The sequence below is a fragment of the Echiichthys vipera genome (assembly GCF_963691815.1).
Source record: "Echiichthys vipera genome assembly, chromosome: 14".
NCBI lineage: Eukaryota > Metazoa > Chordata > Actinopteri > Perciformes > Trachinidae > Echiichthys > Echiichthys vipera.
In genome coordinates this window covers 12,122,904-12,148,161 of record NC_139839.1, presented here as the reverse complement: position 1 = coordinate 12,148,161, position 25,258 = coordinate 12,122,904, and the positions used below count along the sequence as shown (strand labels likewise).

Here is a 25,258-nt window from a genome sequence, read left to right as displayed (position 1 = left end):
TTAAAAAATATATATATACAATGCATGAATAAATTAATGCTTTATTTTATATGTAGAATAAAATAAAAAATAATACAATACAAGCTAAAGGAATATTAATTTAACGTGTCCGAAAAGGAGTAGGAAGAAGCAAAAGCTTATTAAATCCTACCCCTTTTCCACTAGAATATAATATAAATCATAATGAATGGCTTCATATATCATATTAACACATAAACATAATTTTCTACAAAGATGTAAAGTTTATTTTATTTATTTAAGTTTATTTCCTGTTGACATCAACTGACAGGAAGTAACCAAGGACTAAGGCTGTTGCCTAGCAATGGAATTCCGTTGAAAAGGTCTATACCCACACATTATACAGCCACCATAGAAAATAAATAATGTAAATAAATAAAAAATGTAATAATATGTGAGAACATCTGTTAGAAAATACTCCTTCTTCCTTTACGTCCCTTGTGAAAACTATATTTCTGTACTGAAGAAGTTGGATATTTCCGATAACAGTGAACGTTGCCAATTCCGTGCACATGCGCAGTAGCATTATCCCAGGCTGCTATTCTTGTTCCCACCTGTAGAGTCAAAACAAAAAAATCTTCTGGAAAGTCCTCCTGATTTTTAAAAGCAGGCTAACCAGCTAAATCACGTAGCCACCGATAATAACGCAAGCAAAGCCGTTTCCAAGGTGATATTGGGAATAACTTTTATGTAGACAAAGTGAACTCGTTGGATACATTTCATTATGGAGATCTCTCCAAAGTTCCGCTCTTTCTATAACTTGTTTTGGTCCGTTTTCGTGGCATACGCTGGAAACTTAGCTTAGCATCCCTGGACTCCCCAACAACAAAAAGCCCAGCCTCTCCTGAACCTTGTTGGACGGCACAAGTTTGTAACTTTACTCACTGGTAATGGGCCTCCTCTACATGTCAGCTGCATGTTGTGTTTAATATAAAAACAACTGATATTATCTGTAAAACTGCTTAAACATCTACTTGCAGTTATGGTTACCTCTTTGAACTGGGGTTGCATCTCTGCAAAAGCTACATTACATTAAAATGTTTCATTTTAGTTACTTGGTGCATCCTTTTTATAACTTGTAAAATGTTATATTTTTTCTAGTAGATGATATAAATCATCCACCCCAGACTCTCCAACTACAATAAACATACCATACAACAAAACAGTGCCACTATATACATGTTAAGATAATTATATATGCATGCAAAAATGTCATGTTTTGTGTTGTTTTCCACAGGTTTATTTGTCTGCAACACCCTCAAAATGTCTATCCTAGGATTAAAGAAGAAACAGCCAAAGACCTTTAAAGTCAAAGTTATCACCATGGATGCTGAAATGGAGTTCAGCTGTGAGGTATGGATTCATTTAGGCAAACTTTGAACCTGAAAGGATGTCTTAATCCATCTCTGTATGGACGAGTTTAATATCATATTATTATTTCCACGTCCAGAGCAATTTATATTGTATGTATATTTGTTGTCTCACATCAGTTAGCCATCTCATTTTGTTTGATGATTATTTAACGCATACAACACGCATATACATATATTTAAAAAATCAAAGAGGATAAACCCCTAATAAAGCTAACAAGCTTAGGCTTATTTTCATTGTGGTCCTCCACACCGAACACATCGAAAGATGAGTGAATCCAATCAATATACAAATGGCAGGAGGTCATAAAAAGTAAACTACACTTGGTACCCATTTCTTTAAACTCACTTTATACATACTCTGTGAAGTTCTCACTTTAATATATAAGGGCAGATTATTCCCACTGTAGAGAAATGTGTTTTTACCCATGAGGCTATTGAGTCAAAAAGGTGTGAAGTAGAGATGAGTTTCTCTTAGTAGTGGTACTTTTGGTGTTTTAATTAAATAATATTTATATGTATAGACTTTCAGATGTCTTGTGTATCAGTTCTGAGGTTCCAGCACCTGTTGCTGTGCACTTGAAGCGTTGAGCATGTTTCCTCATAGATATAACCGTTTCTTGTTACCTCCTGAAAAATGTCAGTCAGGGTTTCCCCAAGGAATTGTTTTTTAAAGATTATAGCTCAGATTCTGTAGCATCTCCTGTTTCTTTAAATTTCGTTAGAATATAACACATGTGGCTATGGTTACACGATAGCTACACTTATCAAATATATGGCATTTGCTATGTGAAACAGTGCCCCTGCTTTGTTCCCTGATAAAAGTGTATTAATGTTTTGTTATGTAAGTGAAGCTGGTGTTTAATTCAGGTCAAGGTGGTGCACCTCTGCTATAAAATACTGAAGAAACCTTCACAGATCAGTTGCATCTGGATTTAATTATAAATATCAAAGTAATGTTCTGTTTCTGTACGATAAGAGCACAAGTTACTAGGTTTTATTTGGGTTGCTTTTAACAGCTACTGGAAATGAGTACAGAACAGCAGCTGTGAATAAACATCTGTGTCTCAAGCATCTTAACTCGCTGGTCTTTTTATCGCTCTCTGTTTTCCTCAGGTGAAGTGGAAAGGCAAAGACTTGTTTGACCTGGTGTCTCGCACCGTTGGTTTGAGGGAGACCTGGTTCTTTGGACTCAGGTACACAGTAAAGGACACCTACGCCTGGCTGAAACCAGAGAAACGAGTGAGTAGGGGGGTGAAAACTGTGAAGGTCAAACTAGCTAATGACGATTCAAAACAAATAATTGTTTGGTCTATACAATGTCAGAACATGGCAAATACCCAATCTCCCAGCCAGGGACATCTTCAAATCGCTCGTTTTATCGATAAACAGTCCAAAAAAATGACAATCTAATGTATGTCATTCTTCTTCTGTAATTAATTGATTATTGAAGTTTAATTAATTTGTGTGTTGCTTGTAACTAAACAGACATTGATTATGACATGACATTCAGGCTTTAGTGAGAGTCTGGTCTAATATTATCGTGCGCTTTTTTTCCTTCTACTATTGTTTTTTTTTCACCGAGGTCTTGGACCAGGAGGTTCCCAAGGACTATCCCATAACATTTCATTTCCTGGCTAAATTCTTCCCAGAAAAAGTAGAAGAAGAGCTGGTGCAGGAGATAACTCAGCACCTCTTCTTCTTACAGGTATGCCAACAATAATATTTTTCATGAAATTATTTGTGGCTCGATCATTTTTGTACAAATACTTTTGGAAACTTTGGTATTCTTCTTATATGTAGGTAGACTTCATCTTCCATGACTAAGCAAACTGAATTATAAACATCTACTCAGTTTATCACATGTTCATGTCTTCAAATTCTCGTATAGGTGAAGAAACAGATATTGGATGAAGAGATATTCTGTTCCCCTGAAGCGTCTGTTCTTTTGGCATCATATGCGGTCCAGGCCAAGGTAAGAAAGCTATGCAAGGCTAATGCCATCGCACATCGTCCATCTCTGTATGTCCGTAGACTCTCTCACTGGCTTACTTTTATTTATGAATCTATTCTTGGACTTCTGCCTACATATTTGTGTTTACACATGTGTAGAAACCTCAGTGATATGGCCTGCGTTACACATCATGAAAGTCAAAACTTAACTGGGCAAAAACTAAAGAAAAATCTGGCTGCTCTTTTTTAATAATCAAAAGTCCCCTTACTGGATTTGTCTAATGAACTACAGCCACTACCAGAGGACAGTGTGAGTGCGCCCTCAGTGTCTTCAAACATGCTAGTAGTCCAGTGATTGTATTTTATTTGTGACTTGTGTGTTTGGTGTAACATTCTGCTTTTGTGCAGCCAGGTCACTCCTGGAAAAGATGTTTTTTTACTTGGTTAAATAAAAGATACTGAATGGTCCCTTACTATCATTTGCTGCACTTGCAGTATGCTTGTCCTACCTGTCTCTTAAGACATATTGTCCATTTAAGTCCACCTGACATTTACAGTGAAGCACTGATTATGCTTTATGGAAATACACTTCAACAAATACAGATGTGGCACATTCATGAGACCAACAAGTAGAAAATCAAATTCTCCCTTTTGGGTACTGACTTTTGCCCTCAAAAGAAGATAGAGGGCAAATTATTTACAGAACAGATGTATGTGAGGGTGCAAAAGCACCTGCATTTTATTTTCAGTTAGACTTGTAAAAATAATATACTTTTAGTTTTGCTATTTTGCAACAGTAACATCCACATTTCTTTATTTTCTTATCTCTTTTTCCACCGTCTCCCTGTCAATCTCAATCACAGTATGGGGACTATGACCCAAACTTTCACAAGCCGGGCTTCCTGGCACAAGATGAACTTTTGCCAAAAAGAGTAAGTTTACAGTGCTGTTTGCATTTTGTTGTTCACTTGTAGAAATTGTCTGTTTGCTGTACTTTATTGTTACAGCAATGTTTGTGTTGTGCTTGCGTGTGTGCATGCAGTAAATAATGTTTTTTTCCTGTGAACCTGTGTCTGTACCACAGGTTTTGATGCAATACCAAATGACAGCTGATATGTGGGAGGAGAAGATCACAGCTTGGTACGCAGAGCACAGGGGCATCGCCAGGTAAGACGACTTAGGAGGGCTTCCCAAATCCAGCATGTAAAGAGAAAGAAGCCCCTTTTACAAAAGCTGTTGTCCCAGATTCTGTAGTTGAAGAGTGATAAATGTATCATGCTTTGATACGCTTTCTTTTCCTTATTTTTATGCTATCCATACAGGGATGAGGCTGAGATGGAATACTTAAAAATTGCTCAGGACCTTGAGATGTATGGTGTCAGCTACTTTGCCATCACTGTGAGTTTGTAAATCATTGTGCCTTGATGTTTGGTGAATGTAGGTTCAATTTTGCATTTTCTTTAAAATGTCAACTGTAAACATTACCGTCATGTCAGTTTATGCTTTGTCAAATTGACAGCAAAATAAGAGGGACACAGACCTGTTGCTTGGAGTAGATGCTCAGGGTCTTCACATCTACAGCCCCAACAGCAAACTCAACCCTAACAAATCCTTTCCTTGGAGCGGCATCCGCAACATCTCTTACAGCGAAAAGGAGGTAAATGCAATCAGTGGGCTGTCTTTTCCAGTCTCTCTTCAGTCGACACTCTGCATTTTTTTTGACAAATAGGTGCAATAACTTGTGGCATCAACTCTTTAAGTTGTTTAAATGGGTGAAAAAGACAAGAACAACAAGCTGTTCACAAAAACCTGCAGCTGTTCAGGACAGGATTTTCACCCTAACCAGTATTGTTGTAAAGGCATCAATGCTACACTGTCTGTCTAAAACCGTGCTGAAACTTTCCCATGTTGCAGTTCACAATCAAACCCCTGGATAAGAAGAAAGATGTTTTCAAGTTCTACTCGTCTCAACTGCGTGTCAACAAGCTGGTTGGTTTGCCTCTTTGTCCATGTAAATGTTCCAACTATAAGAAAAGTCAGATGAGGGTTACGTGAAGTAAGATATCTCTGTTTTTTGTCTGTGTCTTTAGATCCTGCAGCTGTGCATCGGTAACCACGATCTATTCATGAGGAGGAGGAAGGTGGACTCCATTGAAGTGCAACAGATGAAAGCTCAAGCGAAAGAGGAGAAGGCCCGCAAGAAGGTCAGCTCTCTCTCTCAGCTCCACAGAATAACAGATGTAGACATGATGTACACTATACATATATATGAGAACTGCAGTTAGAATAATCATTATGTTATAACTTAAATTGAGTTTCCTGGTCTGCGTCTAGATGGAGCGTCAAATCCTGGCACGGGAAAAACAGATGAGAGAGGAAGCGGAACGGGCAAAAGAAGAGATGGAACGAAGACTTTTCCAGCTGCAGGATGAGGCACGACTGGCTAACGAGGCACTGGTGAGCGCTTCATCCTTGTCGTGAGATAATTGTTGAATCTTCCAGACCTTTGGTTTGGGCAACATACATATATATTCCTATTGTTAATTGCATGATGTTACAGAGACAGATTCCTCAAACCTGCTGAGCCCTTAACGCCTCCACAACATATCTTATTTTAGTTCCTAAAACCGCTTTTTAAATGTTACAATGCTTTTTTTTCCAGCTGCGATCTGAGGAGACAGCAGACCTGCTGGCAGAGAAGGCCCAGATTGCAGAGGAGGAGGCCAAGCTTTTGGCCCACAAGGCTGCGGAAGCTGAGCAGGACAGGCAGAGGTTAGAGGTCACCGCCATGAAGACAAAGGAGGAGAAAAGGCTGATGGAGCAGAAGATGAGGGAGGCAGAGCAGCTGGCTGTCAAACTGGTGGAGCAGTCTGAGAGGAGGTCTGGAATCATCTTGACTAGTGTTGCTAAAATATTTGTTTTTTTTGTTCATTATTGCTTCACCTACAGCTTTTCTATATGCATTAGGTTTATCTTTTTTTTCTCCCCAATAAGAGATCATCCATAGTTGGCATTATGTTATATCTGCCCCTGTGGGAAAAACAACCACCTTTCTGCTTATGATACTCCCATGTGCTTATTGTGTATTAATAATGCTAATATGCTTTTCAATTCACCTTGAATCAACCAAACTTCTGGTTCCAGGTTGAAGGAGGCAGATCACCTGAAACAGGACCTGACTGAGGCAAAGGAAGCAGAGCGGAGAGCCAAACAGAAGCTGCTGGAGATCACCAAAACAACATATCCTGTACGGTGATGATGATGCTATGTGCTCTTTGTGAAGTTTATTTCTGTTTCTAGATTAATGCCGTTCCCTCATGTTTAGGGGGGTCATTGAATGTCTCTGTAATATAAATCCAAGTCATTAATTATTTTATTAGCAAAGATTATGGTTCACTCGCTGTGCTTTGAAGGCAAGTTCAACCAAGTTCAGACAAGAAATTAGTAATTTTTACAATTCCCCCCCCAAAAAAACAGTTTGGCCGGAGACATACACCCAACACCAAACAAGAAAATCTAAGCATGAGCACTAACTCCATCAGTTTTTATGTGTTTTATTAGACGTCGGATTTAGTTGTACAGGAATAGTTTGCTTTGATGTTGTGCCGTCGCTCGGAATAAGAGCCATCAAATAGTTGTTGCAGGAAAGTTACAATATCAGATGTATCCGTTTTGTTCTCTTTAGCAGCACCCATGGTGATATATTGTAATTGCCGTTGTGTTTTTGGATCTCACTTTCTAAAGAGCCAAACTGCGTGACCTTGTATTGATTTTTCGCGGAAATGTCGCCACAGACACCTAGATGCAAGAGCATTCATTAGTGGGCTATATGCTCAATCACCATTGTGTTACCTCATAAAATAGTGACTTAACAGACATTTATTTAAATTAATATCTTCAAAATGATAACTTTAAGCTCCATATCACTTTCAATTTTTGCATTTATGCGTCAACAAATCCTAATGAAGCAGTATCAACGTGTGATTTACCTTCATGAATGTAACTACTTTGTTGACATCTTTATGCCTGTATTTCAGCTCATAGCTGCCTATTCCTCTCCCCCTGCTCCCCCTGCTCCTCCTGCTCCTCCTGAAGCAGCCAGCTTTGCCTATGAATCGGCATCTACGCGTCTCGACTTCAAGGACTCCGACATGAAACGGCTGTCCATGGAGATCGAGAGAGAGAGGTGAGTTTAAGTCCCCTGCAGCAACACTTTAGAAAGGCCCTTCAGATCTGCTTGCCTGTGATTCCTCGTCATGCATTAATGCAGGCTGGAGTACATGGAGAAGAGTAAACACCTGCAGGACCAGCTGAAGGAACTGAAGACAGAGATCGAGTCTCTGAAGCTGGAGGAGCAGCAGCAGCAACAGGCTGGCATCTACAGCCTCCACAACGAGGCGAGGGGATACGTCCAGGAGCCCGTCTACATCCCTCACAGCAACGTACGTATGGTCCTTCTTGTATTAGTATTAAATATTTTATTAGTTTTACTGATTATCGATACCTGCCAGAATTTCTAAAACAATGAATAACCTGTGAGTGAAGCTAATTAAGTTAAATGTTCCCCCTCTCTCACTGGACTTCCTGTTCGACGACACAACATGTAAGATGCATATGAAACGTAGCAGTACTAATTGTGTCAGTAGTGATATTTACATAAGGGTGCACATACTTCTTCTTAGAGTTTCTAATCGCAAACACACATTTAATTGCATCGGTTTCTGCCTCCTTTGCTCTCCCTTGTCCCTCTCAAGCTGCTCACATTTGTCTTGTTTTTCAGCGAAACTCTGCGTACATGTCTCAGATGGCCTACTTTGAAGAAGTGTGATCCAAGTTCTGCAAGACGAGGAAGGAGGGCACCAGCTGTGTGACTCTGGGCTTTCTCAAAATGTTCGGTTAATTTCTTAGCTGGCTGAAACTCACACACAGGGACTCCCATACATACAACGCTGTGCTCTGGAAAGACTTTGAATCCATCCTCAACAACAAACAGAAATTAATTTGGCCGCCTGCACAGGTTGTCATGCTAGATCGTACAACCTGCTACACTACAGCACCTTCCCTGTCTCTTTTAGATATAATGAGCACATTAATGTGTATCTAACACTGATTCAGGATGTGGTGCTCAAATGGAAGAGTTGCTGATGTTTTTTTGTGGTTTTAAGATATACTTGGCTGATGGTCGGATCTTCTATCATAATGACAAGCCTTAAAAACATTTTGGGACTGGGATTGAGGTTTAGATTTGTCAGCTTTAGGCAAAGTTACAAATATGACATTTTCGGTGTTGTAATTAAGGTCATTTTCTTTCAAACCAACAAAGTGTTTCTCAAACCCTTCAAAGTAGTACATCAAAGAAGCCCACATTTCTGATTCTAGTTTTACCAAACAATAGAGCTCAACCGCCCACTTTTTGAACACCTCTGGTTCCAGAAGTTTCCAAGCAATTTACTCCATTGATATTTCAGAAAACCTTGAATGAATCGTGACCATAAAACCTTTGATTTGGCGCAAAAACAAATTTGGCTAACTGAAGAAGAGGCAAAGGTGCAAGAATGTGTAAATAACCAGCGTGGAGTTCAGTGGTAGCAGCTCACTCCTAAAACAAGGTTCATATCATACACTTGAGGCATCTACAGGAGCGTAAACCACCGTTTCTTAATCTTAAATGGTTAATTATCAAAATCCTAATTTAGAATTTGAATAGGATTTTCTCTAGTGGAACCTCACTGTTGAACTCTATTGTTGAATGTAGCTTTGAACACTAAAACCACACTAAAGACAACTCTTGATCAATGATGGGTAATGTGAAAAGTATCATTTTGATCTCATGCATAAAAGTCATTTATAAAATTAGCGATTGCAACTCACAGAAAAGTCCAAATCTGAGCAGCAGCAGATGTGTGCAGGGACAGTGTCCAGACGAGCCACTCCATAAAAATGTTAAATGCAGTGTTTGATCTTTGTTTTGGTCTTTCATTTGTTTATTTGCGGTTTCTGTTACTTGGTTCATGAACGGCCTTTACTTATAACAGTACACAGGTGCCTTTTATTGTTTCTAGTGCCTCATCATTAATAGAATTATGTACGATACGGTTACAAGCTTGAGCTCTTCCATTTCAAGTTTTTATATTTCATACTCTTTAGACTGTTGATGTGCCTTGAACTTATTTTATACTATTATGATTTGAGTTTCTAATGTTTTGTTTGGTATCTTTGTGCTCATGTGTCTCAGCATTAGGGTTACTTTAAGTGTGATGTCATTCCCGGACTGATTTACAAAACAGTTTCATGGTTTTCATTTTTTTATTGTACTTCTCAGGGTGTTGCAGACAATCGCTGGAGGTAGAAACTAAATGTATTTCCCCTGAGATAGACAGTATGGTATCCATTAACCTTTTGAACAGATTATTTTAATTTAACTCAGTTAGCTCTAGTAGTAATTCACATGGTAAAGATTTCTGACAGCATTGTGTGTATGCTGCATTTCACAAATATAGAGGTGGGTAACCTGAGTGAACTTTTATTCTACTCCACTCCTCATTTTATCCTCAAAAAGGGAGAGGCTGGAGCCCAAATGTAAAGCTAGAGATTCTGCATGTTTGTTTATTTGGATCGGTCTGTTGGACTGACTTCATTATGGACTGAACGGTGACAAATGATTGGTTGATTATTGCCCCTCATTGTTGGGTTGTACAGTAAATAAGAAAGGCTAACCTTGGTGTTGTGTCAAAGTGTAACTGTTCTTTTTTTTTTAATCATTTTGCATTTTTAATCTTATTTATTTGTGCTATGAATCTTTCAATAACATCATCATACACATTTTTCTAAGTCTATCGATGTGGAGGAAGTTAATCTTAGTTTTGTTTTTCTAAAATGGGATTTTCCTGACACATTTGAGTCCAGTGTTAAAAACCATATTTTACACCCGACACTATATGTTTAAGGTGAAGTGACAGTTATATTAATGATTTCTCAAGTTTAATTGTATATCATTTCATCAACAGTGATCACAATGTTTCTGTTTTGCCTGATGTTTGTGCAAACATGCTTAACTACAGAGTGAACACCCCATCAAAGCCACACGATCCTCTGAATGTTTTTTTAAATAAACATAGTGGAAGATAAGTTTGGTGTGTTCAACACTTGATGATGGAGTTCATGTCAAGTACAGTAAAGCACATTACTATTGATCTGTAGTACCTAATAAAGGTACTTATTTGTGTTCTGCTGTCATTATTTACACAGAAAATCATTTTATATAGTGGAGTATAATCTATAAAAATGCATCTTCAGTCAACAAAACATAACCACAAAAATGATCAAATACTGTATAAACACCAATCCAAACAAAACTTTCCTACTTTGTGTCTAGTGAGAGTAAATGTATGAAGAGAAGGAGCTTTTAAATGTTCAAAATAAGTACTTTGTTCCCACCAGAGGGCTCAAGACAACAGATATTAACTTTCTTTGGGCTTCAGTGATTTAACAAATCATTTATATAATTTATATGACTGATACAGGACATGCTGAACCATACAACACATACACCACACTCAAATTCAGCAAGATCTTCACTAACATTAGCAATGCTTACAACCCAGCTACAGGTAATATATGGTATATACAGCATTGATAAAAGGAATTGATAAGCTCAGAGGCATATGGTTCTGGTTCTGATTCAAATTTGTTACCGGTTCTCAACTGGAATCAGTTCTCGATTCCCATCTCAATGCGTAATATAGGTTGCTAAAAACATAATACTTTTGGTATTTGAGAATGTGTCAAATACAACTGTCAAACATTAGATTCAGGCTATACTTTCCCCTTTATTAAAATTATTTTCAGGTATTAAGTACGGCATCTTTTGTGTCCACTGTTTTGTGGAACTGTTGAATGCTGTCTACACTTTCTAATGGATGGATGGATGGATGGATGGATGGATCTGACATGGTCTCATTATGTTTCTGTGCACCACTGATGCCCAGAAGATGGCGTAGTTTCACAACACTATGACGAGCGTGACCGTCAGTCCTGACGAGTGGCGTCCAGTGGGTCAGTCATGCTGTGCAGCCAGATTAAACTTTATTTAAAACACTTTTATTCTTCTGCGTAGTTTTATTTTAATTTTTGCCTTTTCATTTGTGTAGTTTCTCCCTTACTAATGTATGTATATACAATTTTACAGGTTTATATCGTGTATCAATCAATAACAATAACAAAGTATTCTCTAAAGACAGACCTTTTTACTAAAAGCATTGGATTGTCATGGATAATGTTGAGGCACATTTGATTAGGAAAACTCAAACAATATGATTCACTGAAACTGAATTTGAATCCTCTTCAAACACAAAGTCCTCCTCTTACCCTCCACACCTCCCCTGGTAACACTCTCTGTCAAACCAGTTTGTCGTGTAGATTTTAATAGCCTGGAAGTGGACTGAAAGTCCAGGGAGATGCTGTATACTTTAAAGGAAAAATGGCTCAATCAAATAACAGTCATTTATTGAAACATTAACATACAAGTATATGACAATATCTGTAAAACAAAATACACATAAAACTACATTTCACAGCCGTAACAAAAGGCAAAATCTAAAAAGTGTAACGACAAGTAGAGTTTTTTATGGCTGTATCCTTCATCAAATGAGCCCCTACTTTTAAAAAATGCAGTGCTCTGAAATCTTAAGTAATGATAAAAAAAATATGCTAAAATATGTTGCTCCTTCATTACTGATGTTGCATTCAGGTTCCTGTACATCCGGCAGGCACAAACAAGCTAAACAGTCTGAGGTAACATTTGTAATGCGGACGGATTCATCCTCATTCAGTGCAATTCAATAGTGAGAAAAAAAGGTTAAATAATAGACAATAGTCGCGTACTTCACTTGAACATGGGTTTAGTTTGTTATTGCATTTTGTTTTGAGTTTAGCTGATGTGCACCCAACTATCCTTCATAATGATGAATGTAGTCCAGACATTTCCCCCTCTGTCCTTTTCTCAAGGCAACATGGTGAAGTATAACAAGAACTATACTTGAATATATTTAACTACTTTTCATCAGTGAACAGTGACAAAGTAAGTAAACAACTTCTGCTAAGTAATTCTGTGTAAAATGTGTGTAAACGTTGTGTCCATGTTATAGGTATGTTCTTGCTGGATTTGCAGACGCATCCTCATTTTCACTCTCGACTGATAAATTCTCTTCCATTTCTGCTCGTTTCAGCTGAGACTTTGTAGATGGCGCCTCGCTGTCTTCCGACTTTGTTGACTCCGGTCTTTTCATCTGAGACTTTGTTGATGGTGCCCATGATCTTTCCGACCCCAGCCCCGAGCCCTGCTCAGGCCCATCTTCCCAGGGAGTCTTTGTGTAAAGCGAAGGCTTTGTTGATGCTCCATCGTTGCTTTGAGACCTGGGAAACGCAGCTCGGACAGGCTGAGACGTTGCTGGTGGTACTCTGCTGCGCTGAGAACCTGCCTGGGTGGACCCGTTGGAGGAACGAACCACCAGGTAGCGGACAGAAGGGCTCTTGTCAGCATTGTGGGCTTTGAGGGGGCATGCTGAGCTGATGAACAAACCCCCTCCCAGAATAAGCAGAATGGATGCTCCCCAGCCGATGTATAGGCAGGCTCCAATCTCCCTCCGCTGAGCATCTATGGAGGCGCTGTAGAACTTCTTCACCACGGACCCGGCCGCCCACGATGTGGGAATCAAACACAGCAGCCCTGTGGCGATCAAAACTGCCCCTGCTGCCACAGCCACCTTGCCCTTAACCCTGCCTCCTTCTTCGTCCAAAAACCGAGTGCACTTCCCTCCAATGAAGGCTAGAATGAGGCCTACGCTGCCTGTAGCGATGGCGAGAACGATGAGAGCCCTGGCGGCCTGCAGGTCTGCACTGAGAGCAAGGAGAGACTCGTACGGTTTACACTGGATCTGCCCTGTGCTCTGGACCACGCATGTCATCCAGATGCCCTCCCAGATGGTCTGGGAGGTGACGATGGTGCTTCCTACGAATGCCGTAACCCGCCACATGGGCATTATGCAGCTGATGATGACCCCTGCCCAACCCAAGAGGCATAGGGCGCTAGCCAGCATCTGCATCCCCAAAGAGGCCATAACGCTGAGGTGGAGGGAAGATCTCTGGAGCTGCTTGAGAAATCTTCACAGAACTTTGAAAAGTGCTGTTTATTCTTTTCTGCAGAGCTTCTTTCACTGTCACCCTTGGTGGCTCTTCTCCTCTCTTGAAACTTTCTGTGAGCTTTTCTTTGTCAGTCTTTCTCAATGCATGATGGGGCAGTTTTCATACGCCTCCATATTTGAACATTTCTTCAGCTATTGTCTCACCTCAGTTGCAATGTTGTTTGTCCCAGGAACGCAGAGCCCTGTCTGACTGTCTCTGTTGTCTGCCGAGCCTCCAGTAGCTTTTACTTGAGTCCAGGTGTGTCTCAGTTCAGCCTCAGTTCATTTGTTTTCAGCCTACTTTTTCCTCTGTTATCGTCCCTCCTCCTTCATATCTTGTCATCTCCTCCCCCCTTTCTCTCCCCATCCCCTCTCTCTCTCTCTCTCTCTCTCTCTCTCTCTCTCTCTCTCTCTCTCTCTCTCTCTCTCTCTCTCTCTCTCTCTCTCTCTCTCTTACTCTCTCTCTGTTCTTTCTGTTCTGTCACCTGTGCAGCTGTCTGTGTGCTACTGGTCAGGTGTGGGTGTACCACACCTACTCTACAGGGAAATAAAGGGGGAGGAGGTTGACAAAAACAGAGAGAGAAAGAGAGAGAGAGAGAGATAGCTGTGACATCACCAATTCCCTCCCTTGTTGTCTTTATCTGATGAGATTATTTTGGAAATGATAAGCTTAGGATGAAGCGAAAAGAACGATAGTCATCTGTGCCTTAAACATGTTAATACGATGCATCTGTCACACACCATCTTTTTGTAGAGATGCTGAATTGGATTGTAAATTTAAAAAGGGGAATTCTGATTTGATTTGATTAAAAAGTTAATACCTGTGTGAACTCAGTGTGTGTGTGCGTGTGTGTGTGTGTGCGTGTGTGTGTGTGTGTCATAGTCTGTAATGCTTAGTCTGGCAATGCTTTTGTGCATGTTAATAATACATGCATGCAGAATGTGTGTAACAAAAGGAGAATGATGATGTGTTACTCAATCTCCTGGGAGAAAACCAGTTTCAATCTAGCAGCAGTTACTGCACAGAAAAAACCTGTTTGAAACACTCACACACACACCCAACCCCCAACCCACACACACACACATACACACACACACACACACACACCTGCGGTCAGGGCAGTGATCCAATTGAGCGCCACGGCGTCTTATATTGCCGCTCACCTATACACGCACACACACACACCTCTGCTACCGTGGCCCCCCATGTGGCCCCTCCCTTACCGGACTGGACCGATAAATGGGTTAACTCTGTCACCGGGAGTAGCCGAGATAAATGCACCGGGAGCGTCGGGAGACCCCTTCTCATCCCCCCGTTGTTTTGCCGATCTGCGCTCACAGCTTTCACACACACACACACACTACTGAACATTTTAATCAGGCTCAAAATTATCTTTAATCTTGCTGTCCTCGTAAAGTTCAGATGAAAACTTTTTGTGCCTCTTCATTTTTTTCTCCCACAACATTATAACAAACTATTTTTTTATCTTTACATAATTCTATACTCATGTTAACAGGACAGAAGAAACCCACTTTTTAAAAATATACATTGTAGAACAACTTGTGTTTGTAAGGATTCTTTCATACACACTTGAAAAACCAGATCTGCAGAACTCAAGAGAAGCATGCTCACAAATATGCCTTACAAGTGACTTTAATTTTAACAGTACAGAGAAAAACATCAATCAAACAAAATCTGAAAAAAATGATATTCAAACAGGTGCACACACAAAACACTTACAAGAGATTTCACATACATACAGAATGTGTTTAATATATAGCATTCATGTTCTTAATCTCACACATCATAGACAGAATGATGTGTGGCACTGATGAACAACATAAACAAAAACAGAGGAAGGAAAACTATGTGAAAGTCTCCATAATGATGTCAAATACAATAAATAATTGTATTTTCCCATTTAGAGAATCAAAAAACTGCGCATTGTACAACATGAATTATTCTTATGGATGTTTTTGAGACTAAACTTGCTTCAGAAAGACAAAAAAACCCAAAACATGCTTAAGTTACACACACATACTGCAAGCGCTCTTGTAGACATTATTGTTCTAAATGTCGGACTCTTCATGGGACCAAAAAAGATGAAACTTCCATTAAACTCATTGTCTTATCTCTTTCCAACAGATTGTCCCAGTTTTGCTTTGCGCTGCAGGTCTAAACTAAGGCCCTGCTGCTGTGCTCAGAGCCAGCCTTGGAATACTTCACATCGGAGTCGTTCTCATCTCTGGGGGGACAGGAGCTGCAGATGAGGCCCCCACCCAGGAACAGCAGCCCTGCAGAGGCCCAGCCGATGTAGAGCGAGGCCCCCAGCTCCCTCCGCTGGGCGTTGGTCATGATGGGGTTGTAGAAATCACGAATGATGGTGTTGGCGGTCCAGCAGACGGGGATGATCACTAAGAGACCCGCAGTGAGAAAGCTGATCCCAGAAGCGATGGCCACTGTTGCCTTTTGCCTTTCGTCGTCCACAAAGTTGGTGCAATTGCCCCCAACCATGCCGAGCATGATCCCAAAGACCCCTACGATAATGCCGAAGATGACAAGAGCTCTGGCAGCCTGCAGGTCTTGTGGTAAGGTCAGGAGAGAGTCGTAGACTTTGCACTGCATCTGGCCTGTACTCTGGGTCACGCAGTCCATCCACAAACCTACCCAGATCACCTGAGAAGTGACGATGTTGGCGCCGATGAAAGCTGTGACTTTCCATGTGGGGAGCGCGCAGATGATGAGGCTCCCCAGAAAGCCGATGACGGCCAGGGCAAAACCCAGAATCTGTCTTCCACCAGACACCATGCTGAAGCTCAGTAGGTCTCTTCAAAGAGGTTGGACTGTGTGTTGCATAGCTTGAGTAATTCACCCGTGAGCAGGTCGAGGCTTATACCCCCCTTAGAGTAGAATCTGACAGTTGCTGCCTCACTTGCAGGTCTTGTTGTTAAAAGGGAAAGTCAGAGGAGGGGTTTGCTACTGTTCTTCTCAGCTGAAACTGGTTTGTAAAGAAATCTCACCTGACCAGATTTCCTCTCCCCTGAGATGCTCACAGAAGCCCCTACAAGGTCAAAATCACTGCAGCACACAGACACACTCCCTCTTCATTAACACACAAACACTGTTGTTCTGTACATTAAGAAAGAATTTTGAAAGCATTCACCAGTAATGAAGAGAGTGCAGTGTTTACTTTGGGGATACCGATTATGTGAAGACTGACTGAATGTCATCAAGGCTACCTCAGTTTTAGTGTCAGTTTATACTTCATTTTGATTCTTTTCAATTTCCTTTTATTTAAATGTAGTGCCTATTTATTACTCATTTCACTTCTTCATGTGACCTTTAAATACAAAAATCAATTTTACATAAGAAAAGAAGTTTCTCTTACTGAACTGTGCTCATTCACAGTGGATGTAGTCTAAGATATTTTTCCGTTTGGCAGAGATCATACTGCCCATTGATAGTAGAGGGTAATGCCATGCAGGTGTTTTGAATGTTCACATGACGACACCCCTCAACAAAGTCCTTCCTGTTCTTCTCCTATCAGAGGGAGGTCAGCTACAGAGCACCGTGTGTGGATGCGGTCAGTATTATATACCATGTTGCGTATGTGACACAGCAGATATTTGCAAAAGTTGTCCCTGAACACAGAACTGACACTTAAGCACTTTACTGACATTAGGGAAGCTGTAGCTGACCTTCATTCAGGGGATTCATTGTAGTAAAAAGGAGTTTCTCCAACCAAATAAGAATATGATGTAAGGATATAGTATTTCCATCAGTCCTGCATATAAAGACGAGCCAGTGCAGTGAATCTGAAATGAAAAACTGTGCCACTCTTCTCTTTTACATGGCTGTGGAACTACTGCAATATTTAGTATTTATACTTTTATTTTAATCTAATTTTAAAAAAAGTTTCTTTAGATTTGACAGATAGATATACCAATATATATATATATATTTGGTATATCTATAACATGCTGATCATGCAGTCCTAAATCTGCGTTTTAATTGTTGTTTAATGTTTACTTGTTTAATTAATTGTCTGCCAAAAAAACAGATTAAGATAAAAAAAAAGAAAGGAAAACAGGAAACCTATTGACTATTTAAATGACAGTGCAGCTTATAAAATGAACCCCTTAAGTAGATTTATAGTTATTGAAATAATAATAGTTCATAATGTTAGTATAATATATGTCATGCATCATCTTGTTCCATTTCTTCATTGACGTGTATGATGTTTATAACTTTCAAACTATAAGACCTGCTGAACCATAAATGTATAGCAGATATACTGGACATATTTGTTTTTTCAGGAGGCGGAGTAGACATTTCCGATAGAAGGTGAATACAGTTATATTCAGACAGACAGTATGACATTAAAGCATGCAAATAAGTTCTGGTAGAAACCCCAAATACAAGTGCGCACCTGAAAATGAGCATGTTACGGGACCTTTAAGTGATTCTTGTGTTCAGTCATTCTCAGAACAATCATCCCAGTAGATTCACCCATCCACATGTAGAGCATACTCTAATGATATTCACCAGACATTGTTGTGGCCCTGCTGGGAATGTCACACACCAGATTTGGCTTCATTCCCCTGAATAAGCCCTTTCCCTTAACTGGTGTCCCTTATCTGACAGATTATGTCCAAACGTCTCCTGAGTAGTTCCTCGTTGTGTCACTTGGCTGATTATACAGCCCACTCCAGGTTTTGTTCCGGGAGTCATACTCATGCACTTGGGCTACGTGCTCTATCCTACTTGGCGTTCGGCGGTCAAACATCCTCGAGGTGTTAGACCCTGTGAAGTCAGACCTCAGGGTGGCCATGTGGGATGCTGAATCGTATTCGGTATTGGTGCTGTAAGGCATGTAGGAGTAGTAGAGAGGTGGGGTTCTCCTCTTCTTCCCACAGACGCAGCAGATCAGAGCGCCGCCGAGCAGGAGCAGCACAGAGGAGGCCCAGCCTATGTAGATGGAGGAGCCCACCTCTCTCTTCAGGGCTGCAGTCACAAAGGGGTCATTGTAGACTGAGATGGTTAGTGCTGCTGACCAGCTGGCTGAAACCAGGCACAGGATGCCAGCTAGGACACACAAAGCTCCACCCAGGAGACACACCTAGACAAAGAGAGGATGCCAGTGATTCAAAGGTAATTTCAAGTTTTCAAAAGTAGTGAAACAACATTAAAACAACTTCTGCTTTGATTGATACGTGGTTTCATCAAAGTACCACAAACTAAATAACATGCAGGAGCCCAAAGTTGTTGTTCTGAGGAAAGTAACATTTCATGATTAAAAGTCAAAAAGTCCTTGCTTCAATGTATAATGTTACAGTGTTCAGCACCTTTTTTTTGGAGGAAGAGTCGGTCGGAGGCTCTAAAGGATCAGTTGGAGTGCCACTACAGTTGACTACACCTCCTCCGAGGAGGGTGACAATGAAGCCCAGGAGACCAGCGAGGATGGAGATCAGTGTGAGGGCACGTCCAGCCTGGATGTCAGGGGTCATAGTGGTGGATGTTGTGTGTCTCTTGCACTGCATCTGACCTGTGGCCTGAATAACACAGTGTAACCACAAACCATCCCACACCTAAGACAAAGACAGAGGGAATCTTCAGTGAGATTTAAAAAAAAAAAGAAGATTATCATGAAGAGATGTTCATTAAGTGTTGATGATAAAACATAAAATCTTAATTCCTGTTTTTGTGTTAAAAAGATTTTGCTCTGTGTTAATGCAGGATTGAAAAATTCACTTTCAATTCCTTTGGTTTCTTATTGTTTGGTACGTTCTTTTGTAAGTTAAAGCAAGGAAACATTTCAATGTAATCCAGAATTATACTGTGACAAATATACATGTAGATAACCCTTCTTTTTTAGCCTGTAAGATGCATTTGTTGTTACAGAGATGACTGAATTCAACTTGTAGCATGGGACAGGAATTTTTCTGTGAAGTACATCAACTTACCGTCTGTGCCGTCACAATATTTGATCCCACAAAAGACGTCTCACGCCACATTGGCAGTCCACATGCCAAACACACTCCTAAAACACCCACCAGAACCAGTGTCAGACCCCCGATCTGCCTGCCCTGGCCTCCCATTTTAAAAGATTCAGTTATGCAGAAATAAACAAAAAAAAAGACCTAAGCCATCAAAAATATCCAGTTACTCCAAAAAAGCATTTATCTTCTCTTGTTTCTGCTGAAATAGAGAGTTAGCTGCTCTTGTCAGCTGTTATGTTTTCCTGACCACATTCGGTACTCAGATGACAAAGATCTACAGAGAAATGTAAACGTGATACAGAGAGAAGCAACTTGTGAGCTTTCTGTAAACATACAGAGAGCATTCAAACACCTCTGAGCTATAACCAAATCAAGTTTTTCAGGCTTTTATACACACTGAAATGACTTCTGTAGAGCAGAGGTTCTCTTTATTCAAGCAATGTTTGTTACTTGCAATATGCAAAAGTTTTGCAGTTATTTTAAAAATAATAGTGAGACCCCAAAAAACAGAACTTCTGTACAAAAAATACAGAAATACATTGTGAATTTATTAGTTTGTTAAGATACAAATATAAAAACATTACATAGCAGTAGTTTCCTACACTTTACATGCAACAACAGCAAACATATTGTTCATTTTCTCAATACTGAGGAAAAAACATAGGAAAAGTGTAGCAGTTAAGTGACATTTTAGTTGTTTCCAGTACAGTTCAACTTCTTTAAGCACTTTCATGTGATAGAAAATAATTAAAAAAAACTTTTAGTTGGTTTCCTTCCAACTGTTTCAAGATCCTGAAAGTTGTCTCTAAGATTCCTAAAACAAGTAAACTATCTTGTTGCAAACAAAGACACATTTCCTCATGACGTATGGCAGCTAAAAATACTTCAAGATTATCATTAAACATGCCCCTAGTTGTAATTAAAGGTCTTAAAAACTGATTATTGTTGCAGCACTCATGTGTTCTACATAAAACATCACATAAACTAAGATATCTGCATTAAATATTGTTGTTTTTTTCAGTTAACATCGTACAATATCACATTATCCAACTACAGTATTGGCTCAACCATACTTCATTTTTTCATTCTTCATTTTAAAAACAACTACAGTTGTATGCAATTTACTGTACACTTCAATATGCTACACACTTTCATTTACACAGATTAAAGTGCATTTAACTATGGTTGAGATAAATGTTTACAAAGAAGCTTTAATCAAAGAGTGAAACAGAGAAAGTCCATCCCAGTATGTATTTGATGTATGGCGCCTTGCACTCCCCTCCTCTCTCTTCTCCGAATCCTCAGCATCTGTAGGTGCTACACAACACCCCTCCTCCAATGATGAGCAGAGCTCCAGATGCCCAGCCCACATATATAGAAGCTCCAAGCTCTCCCCTCCTCTCCGAGGTGGCCAGGGGGTTGTAGAAACCTGTGATGATGCTGTGAGCCGACAAGCTGACAGGAACAACGCACAGGAGCCCTGCTAATATGAACACCAGACCTCCAGCCAGGCCGATATTAGCTTTGGTCAGCCAGTCGCGACGAAAGAAGTTTGTGCAGCGGGCCCCAACCACAGAGAGCCCGATAGCCACCACGCTGACACCGATGGACGCACAGATCAGAGCCCTGGAAGCCTGCAGATCCTGCGGTAGCGCCAGAATGGAGTCGTAGGCCTTACACTGTGATTGGCCCGTGCTCTGGACCACACAGTTCATCCATAAACCTTCCCAGAAGATCTGAGAGGTGACGATGTTTGCCCCAACAAAGGCCGTCACCTTCCACATGGGCAGTCCGCAGATAAGGATGGTGCCAAGAAAGCCAATGATTGCCAAACACACACCAACGATCTGCGTCTGCATGTTGCCAAAAAACAAATCCAAAGCATGTATTTAAGTTTGCCACAAAGTCAAAGACAGCAACAAAATCCACCCTCAGTTGAGCCGAAGTACATTTTTACAACAAGCTTTCGCTCTGCTGTAAACACAGCAGTAGTTCGGTTTTGCTACGTGGTAGTGTGCTGCAGGTATGAGAAGGAAAGAGCAACAGGGAGGGGACTCTGCTAGTTTGTGTATCAGGTTTCTTGCTTGTCCTGATTCCTGCGCACTATGAATAAGTAGGAGGGGATCAAAAGTCTCAAGTATGAAAGGCCACTCTGTGACACAAAACAAAAGGCTCGATCACAAACTTCCAATAGACCGAAGCACTAATTTCAGCCATTTCCAGAAAAGGCAAGTTTTCTCCTATATTCAGGTTACACTTTATATAACAATCACTTTAAATGAATGCATCAACCGTTTCTAAAAATAAAACACAAAGCATCCGACCTGTACAGAGCTCGGGGGTAAAAACACTTAAGAGAAGAAACACACACTGATACATGGGAAGAGTGTATCAACACCTGATTAATGCTCACCAGTGGGATTTAATCTGAAACCATGCACCATGATTATACTAAAAAAGAAACAAGAAGAGTGGAAAATACTTCCAGAAGCATTGTCCTGGTTGAAGAAACATACTACTGATTAATCAGACCTACTGCCTATCCCAGTTGAATGGTTTAATCCCTTAACCACTTAAATAGTTTGGAAAATACGCTGTCTTGCTGAGAAGATCTACACTCTAATCGGCTTTACAGTAAATATTTGACCACAGCCAGCAGCCGGTTAGCTTAGCTTGGCACACAGGTTGCAACAGCTAGCCTGGCTCTGACTCCATCTAGTAGCACATTGTTTTTACAGGAGGATATGTAGCAGACTACTGTTTTGGCGTGACTATTTGGAATTGATCTTAAGAGGTGATGGTAGGTTTTATTAGAGTTTTGCAAAGAGCCAGGTAATTTCACTGAAGACCTTTTGACTATGCGCAAAAACTACAATAGCTGAATTCCATTTAGCTGCATTGTTTTAAAATGGCCATGTCTGAAATCACTTCTCATTTATTTTGTAGTGCAAGGGAGTCACTCTTATCCTAGGAGTAAAACTTTCAATTTCAGGTTCCTGGTGTTGTGCATGCTGGCTCGTTAAGTGTTATTAGTAGCACATGTGCTTATCCGCTACATTTTAAATTGGCTGTTGTGAAAAGGGCCTTTGGAAGAATTTGCAATGAAATGTCATTAGATACGAAAAGCACCATTGTACAATGCTTAATAGGAAATAAAATACAAGTTTCATAATTAATCAATCTTCAAAATACCAATTAATTGCTCACTGGTGTGAGAGTTAATTATGTCAGATACAAGGTCTTGTGTTGTCCATGTCAGTTCAATATGGAGACAATTAGTGAGCTCCACCTTAACTCTGGTCTCAAAATGACTTGCTTAAAACATGACAGCCAAAATTAGCTGCAAAGTAAAAGTTCTTGCTGATGTTGGCACTTACTATGGAAACTAACCTGAGAACTGGAGAGGCACCTTCACCAATTCAGCCAAGACCAAATGTTTTAAGACATTCGTCATCTTTACTTGAAACACAGACACAAGAAAAGGTAGTGATCATATGAAAGTTTCATTTATTAAAATCTGTAAAACACCTTAAAATCATGAAGTTTAGACCATAAAACATTTATTTGAAGAGCTCAGTCCAGTTTTCTCCAGTAAGCATGTAGACATCTAAACGTAGGCTCCTCCGCTGGCTGCTGAGCGTGGGGCAGAATATTTAGCAGAGTATCTGCTGTCCTTACGCTGCGGACACTGGCAGCAGAGAAGTGCCCCTCCAATTAACAGGAGTCCTGCTGATCCCCAACCGATGAACAGCGACGCTCCAAGCTCCCTCCTCTGTGGGTCAGTCATGATGGGGTTGTAGAAGTTCCTGATGACGGTGTGAGCAGACCAGGACACGGGGATCAGGCACAGGATTCCGCCCACGATGAAGAACACCCCCGCAGCAATGGCTACCCTGCTCTTGGCTTCCTCCTCCTCAATGCAGTTGGTGCATTTCCCCCCTGCGACAGAAAGCAGGACTCCCATTAAGACGACCAAGATGGAGATGACAACCAGGGCTCGGGCCGCCTGCAAGTCTCTGGGGAGGGCCAGCATGGAGTCGTAGACTTTGCACTGCATCTGTCCAGTGCTCTGCATCACGCAGTTCATCCACAGGCCCTCCCAAAAGGTCTGTGCCGTCACTATGTTGCTCCCGATGAAAGCAGACACCTTCCACATGGGCAGGGCGCAGATGATGATATCTCCCAGAAATCCGACGGTCGCCAGAAAGATGGCCAAAATCTGGAGACCTGCAGATGCCATAGTTGTCTCACGTTAAGCAGCAACAATGAAATAGAGAAAGATGAGCTTCTCACCTGCAGCTTTTGTACCCACATGGTAGACTGTGGTGTCTCCTGATTGGTTGTTCAAAATTGATAACACCTGTGGGGTCATTACGTCACTCCCATATCGTCAACAAACAGGAGTTGAAATGTAATGACTGTAAAAGATTTGCAGCTGTCCACATAAGTTTTGCTTCAAATAAACTGAAACATGGTTTGTTTATTTTAAATATTCTCCAGTATGGATTTTTCTCTCCATTTTTTTATTTGTGTTATTTCAAAGCAGAAAATAAAGCATTCTAATCAAGGACACGTCTCACCTACAATTTTAGTTATTTCCCCTCTGTGTTAGTTTATATATCGGATGGAGGGTGGGGCGGGGGGAGGAAAGATATGTAGCCTTCAACAATGTCAGGAATATTTTTGCTCCCCTTAAAATTACATTATATTGCATCTTTCTGCCCTTTGTGAGACGTGAACTGTTGCTTTATTTAATGAAGTATCTGTCGCCTAATGAATACCACAAAACTAAGAATTGCTGTATATCTTAGAATGTGAATGGTTCTAATAATCAGGTTAAAACATTTTCCTCAGTCTTTCTCCAAGGAACATTTAAGAATGGATAATGTACAACATTAAAGAGTGGGTTGGGAGGTGCTTGGTACTCAATGGGGGCTGGCCTTGGTGTACTAATTAAACAAGAAATTAAATTTCAAAGTTAATATATCTTCCTGATGTATATGGTTATCAATTGGAGTCAAACAGTATGACTTTGCTAAATATATATGCCCCTAAGATAGATAACTCATTCAAGAGTATTTTTGCAGCTCTAATTATTAAAGCAGGTGATCTAAATTAACAAACCAACTAGTAAATAAGTATGAAGGTAAAGTAAATTGGGAAAAAATATAAGTCTGTATTGACACAGCAGATGTAAACGTAGACTCATGTCAGACTACACTTTCTAAAATAAACCCATTTCTGGTCGCCCAAGAAGTTGTTAGAAATGTGAGATGGTCTAAAATGTCTCAAATAGTATCTCATACTATAGTCCCATTTAGATCGATATTACAACCAACTCAAAGTGATCACTGAAGCAATAGAAATTAAGTTGTAAAAAGCCTGCAGACAGAACAAGCTGAAACATGAGAATGAAAAGCACTAATGTATCTAAAAATGATCTTCCTCTTTTCTGGTTTAAACCGTTGCTATTCTAACCAAACATGGTACCTGTGCTGTAAAATTAAAGAACGGTGAAACAAGTATGACAGATATTGGTATAGGGATATATTGTAAAGGGTTGGTTTAAAGTGTGAAGTTGGTTGAGGGAGTCAGAAATGGGACTGTCATAATTGTGCATTTTGTGAGTAGACATGAAAATGAACTAAACTTAAGAAAATGTAATCAAACATACCAACTAGGTTGCTCAGCCAAGAATCAAGGCCAAACTATTTTAAACCCTTCACTTGTAAACAC

General features: G+C 40.2%; 6 protein-coding genes across 8 annotated transcripts; 1 reads left to right on the top strand and 5 right to left on the bottom strand.

Moving 5' to 3' along the window:
- The first annotated feature begins 609 nt into the window (after positions 1–609).
- nf2b (NF2, moesin-ezrin-radixin like (MERLIN) tumor suppressor b) lies at positions 610–10,566 on the top strand. 3 transcript variants are annotated; one of them, XM_083927070.1, is made up of 17 exons: positions 610–885; positions 1,256–1,371; positions 2,505–2,630; positions 2,974–3,096; positions 3,280–3,363; positions 4,205–4,273; positions 4,426–4,508; positions 4,664–4,739; positions 4,861–4,998; positions 5,256–5,330; positions 5,432–5,545; positions 5,676–5,798; positions 6,004–6,221; positions 6,486–6,588; positions 7,379–7,527; positions 7,612–7,783; positions 8,122–10,566. In XM_083927070.1, the coding sequence occupies exons 2-17, from the start codon at positions 1,282–1,284 to the stop codon at positions 8,167–8,169; spliced, it is 1,791 nt and encodes a 596-aa protein (XP_083783196.1). In that variant the 5' UTR covers positions 610–885; positions 1,256–1,281; the 3' UTR covers positions 8,170–10,566. The 3 variants fall into 3 exon arrangements, with proteins under 3 accessions (XP_083783196.1, XP_083783197.1, XP_083783195.1); XM_083927071.1 differs by having other exon boundaries at positions 610–905; positions 2,986–3,096; XM_083927069.1 differs by having other exon boundaries at positions 610–905.
- Positions 10,567–11,836: 1,270 nt separating this feature from the next.
- LOC310956562 (claudin-4-like) lies at positions 11,837–13,876 on the bottom strand. The gene has a single exon (XM_083926836.1). The coding sequence runs from the start codon at positions 13,457–13,459 to the stop codon at positions 12,482–12,484; it is 978 nt and encodes a 325-aa protein (XP_083782962.1). The 5' UTR covers positions 13,460–13,876; the 3' UTR covers positions 11,837–12,481.
- A 1,822-nt stretch (positions 13,877–15,698) lies between these two features.
- LOC310956875 (claudin-4-like) lies at positions 15,699–16,331 on the bottom strand (the record flags this gene model as incomplete). The annotated part of the gene is made up of 1 exon (XM_083927250.1): positions 15,699–16,331. One exon carries the CDS (start codon positions 16,329–16,331, stop codon positions 15,699–15,701), a length of 633 nt encoding a protein of 210 aa, XP_083783376.1.
- Positions 16,332–18,168: 1,837 nt separating this feature from the next.
- Positions 18,169–19,621, bottom strand: LOC310956874 (claudin-4-like; the record flags this gene model as incomplete). Its single annotated transcript, XM_083927249.1, has 3 exons — positions 18,169–18,642; positions 18,869–19,111; positions 19,487–19,621. 3 exons carry the CDS (start codon positions 19,619–19,621, stop codon positions 18,169–18,171), a joined length of 852 nt encoding a protein of 283 aa, XP_083783375.1.
- A 428-nt stretch (positions 19,622–20,049) lies between these two features.
- On the bottom strand, positions 20,050–21,521 carry LOC310957006 (claudin-4-like). Its single transcript, XM_083927403.1, has one exon. It carries the CDS (start codon positions 21,379–21,381, stop codon positions 20,824–20,826), a length of 558 nt encoding a protein of 185 aa, XP_083783529.1. The 5' UTR covers positions 21,382–21,521; the 3' UTR covers positions 20,050–20,823.
- Positions 21,522–23,129: 1,608 nt separating this feature from the next.
- Positions 23,130–23,765, bottom strand: LOC310957008 (claudin-like protein ZF-A89; the record flags this gene model as incomplete). The annotated part of the gene is made up of 1 exon (XM_083927405.1): positions 23,130–23,765. The coding sequence occupies exon 1, from the start codon at positions 23,760–23,762 to the stop codon at positions 23,130–23,132; it is 633 nt and encodes a 210-aa protein (XP_083783531.1). The 5' UTR covers positions 23,763–23,765.
- Positions 23,766–25,258: the final 1,493 nt, after the last annotated feature.

Coding starts and splice junctions, on each gene's coding strand:
- nf2b (XM_083927070.1), top strand. CDS start 1,282: ATGTCTATCCTAGGATTAAAGAAGAAACAGCCAAAGACCTTTAAAGTC. Junction 2,631..2,973: donor GGCTGAAACCAGAGAAACGA/GTGAGTAGGGGG, acceptor TTTTTCACCGAG/GTCTTGGACCAGGAGGTTCC. Junction 7,784..8,121: donor TCTACATCCCTCACAGCAAC/GTACGTATGGTC, acceptor CTTGTTTTTCAG/CGAAACTCTGCGTACATGTC.
- LOC310956562 (XM_083926836.1), bottom strand. CDS start 13,459: ATGGCCTCTTTGGGGATGCAGATGCTGGCTAGCGCCCTATGCCTCTTG.
- LOC310957006 (XM_083927403.1), bottom strand. CDS start 21,381: ATGCAGACGCAGATCGTTGGTGTGTGTTTGGCAATCATTGGCTTTCTT.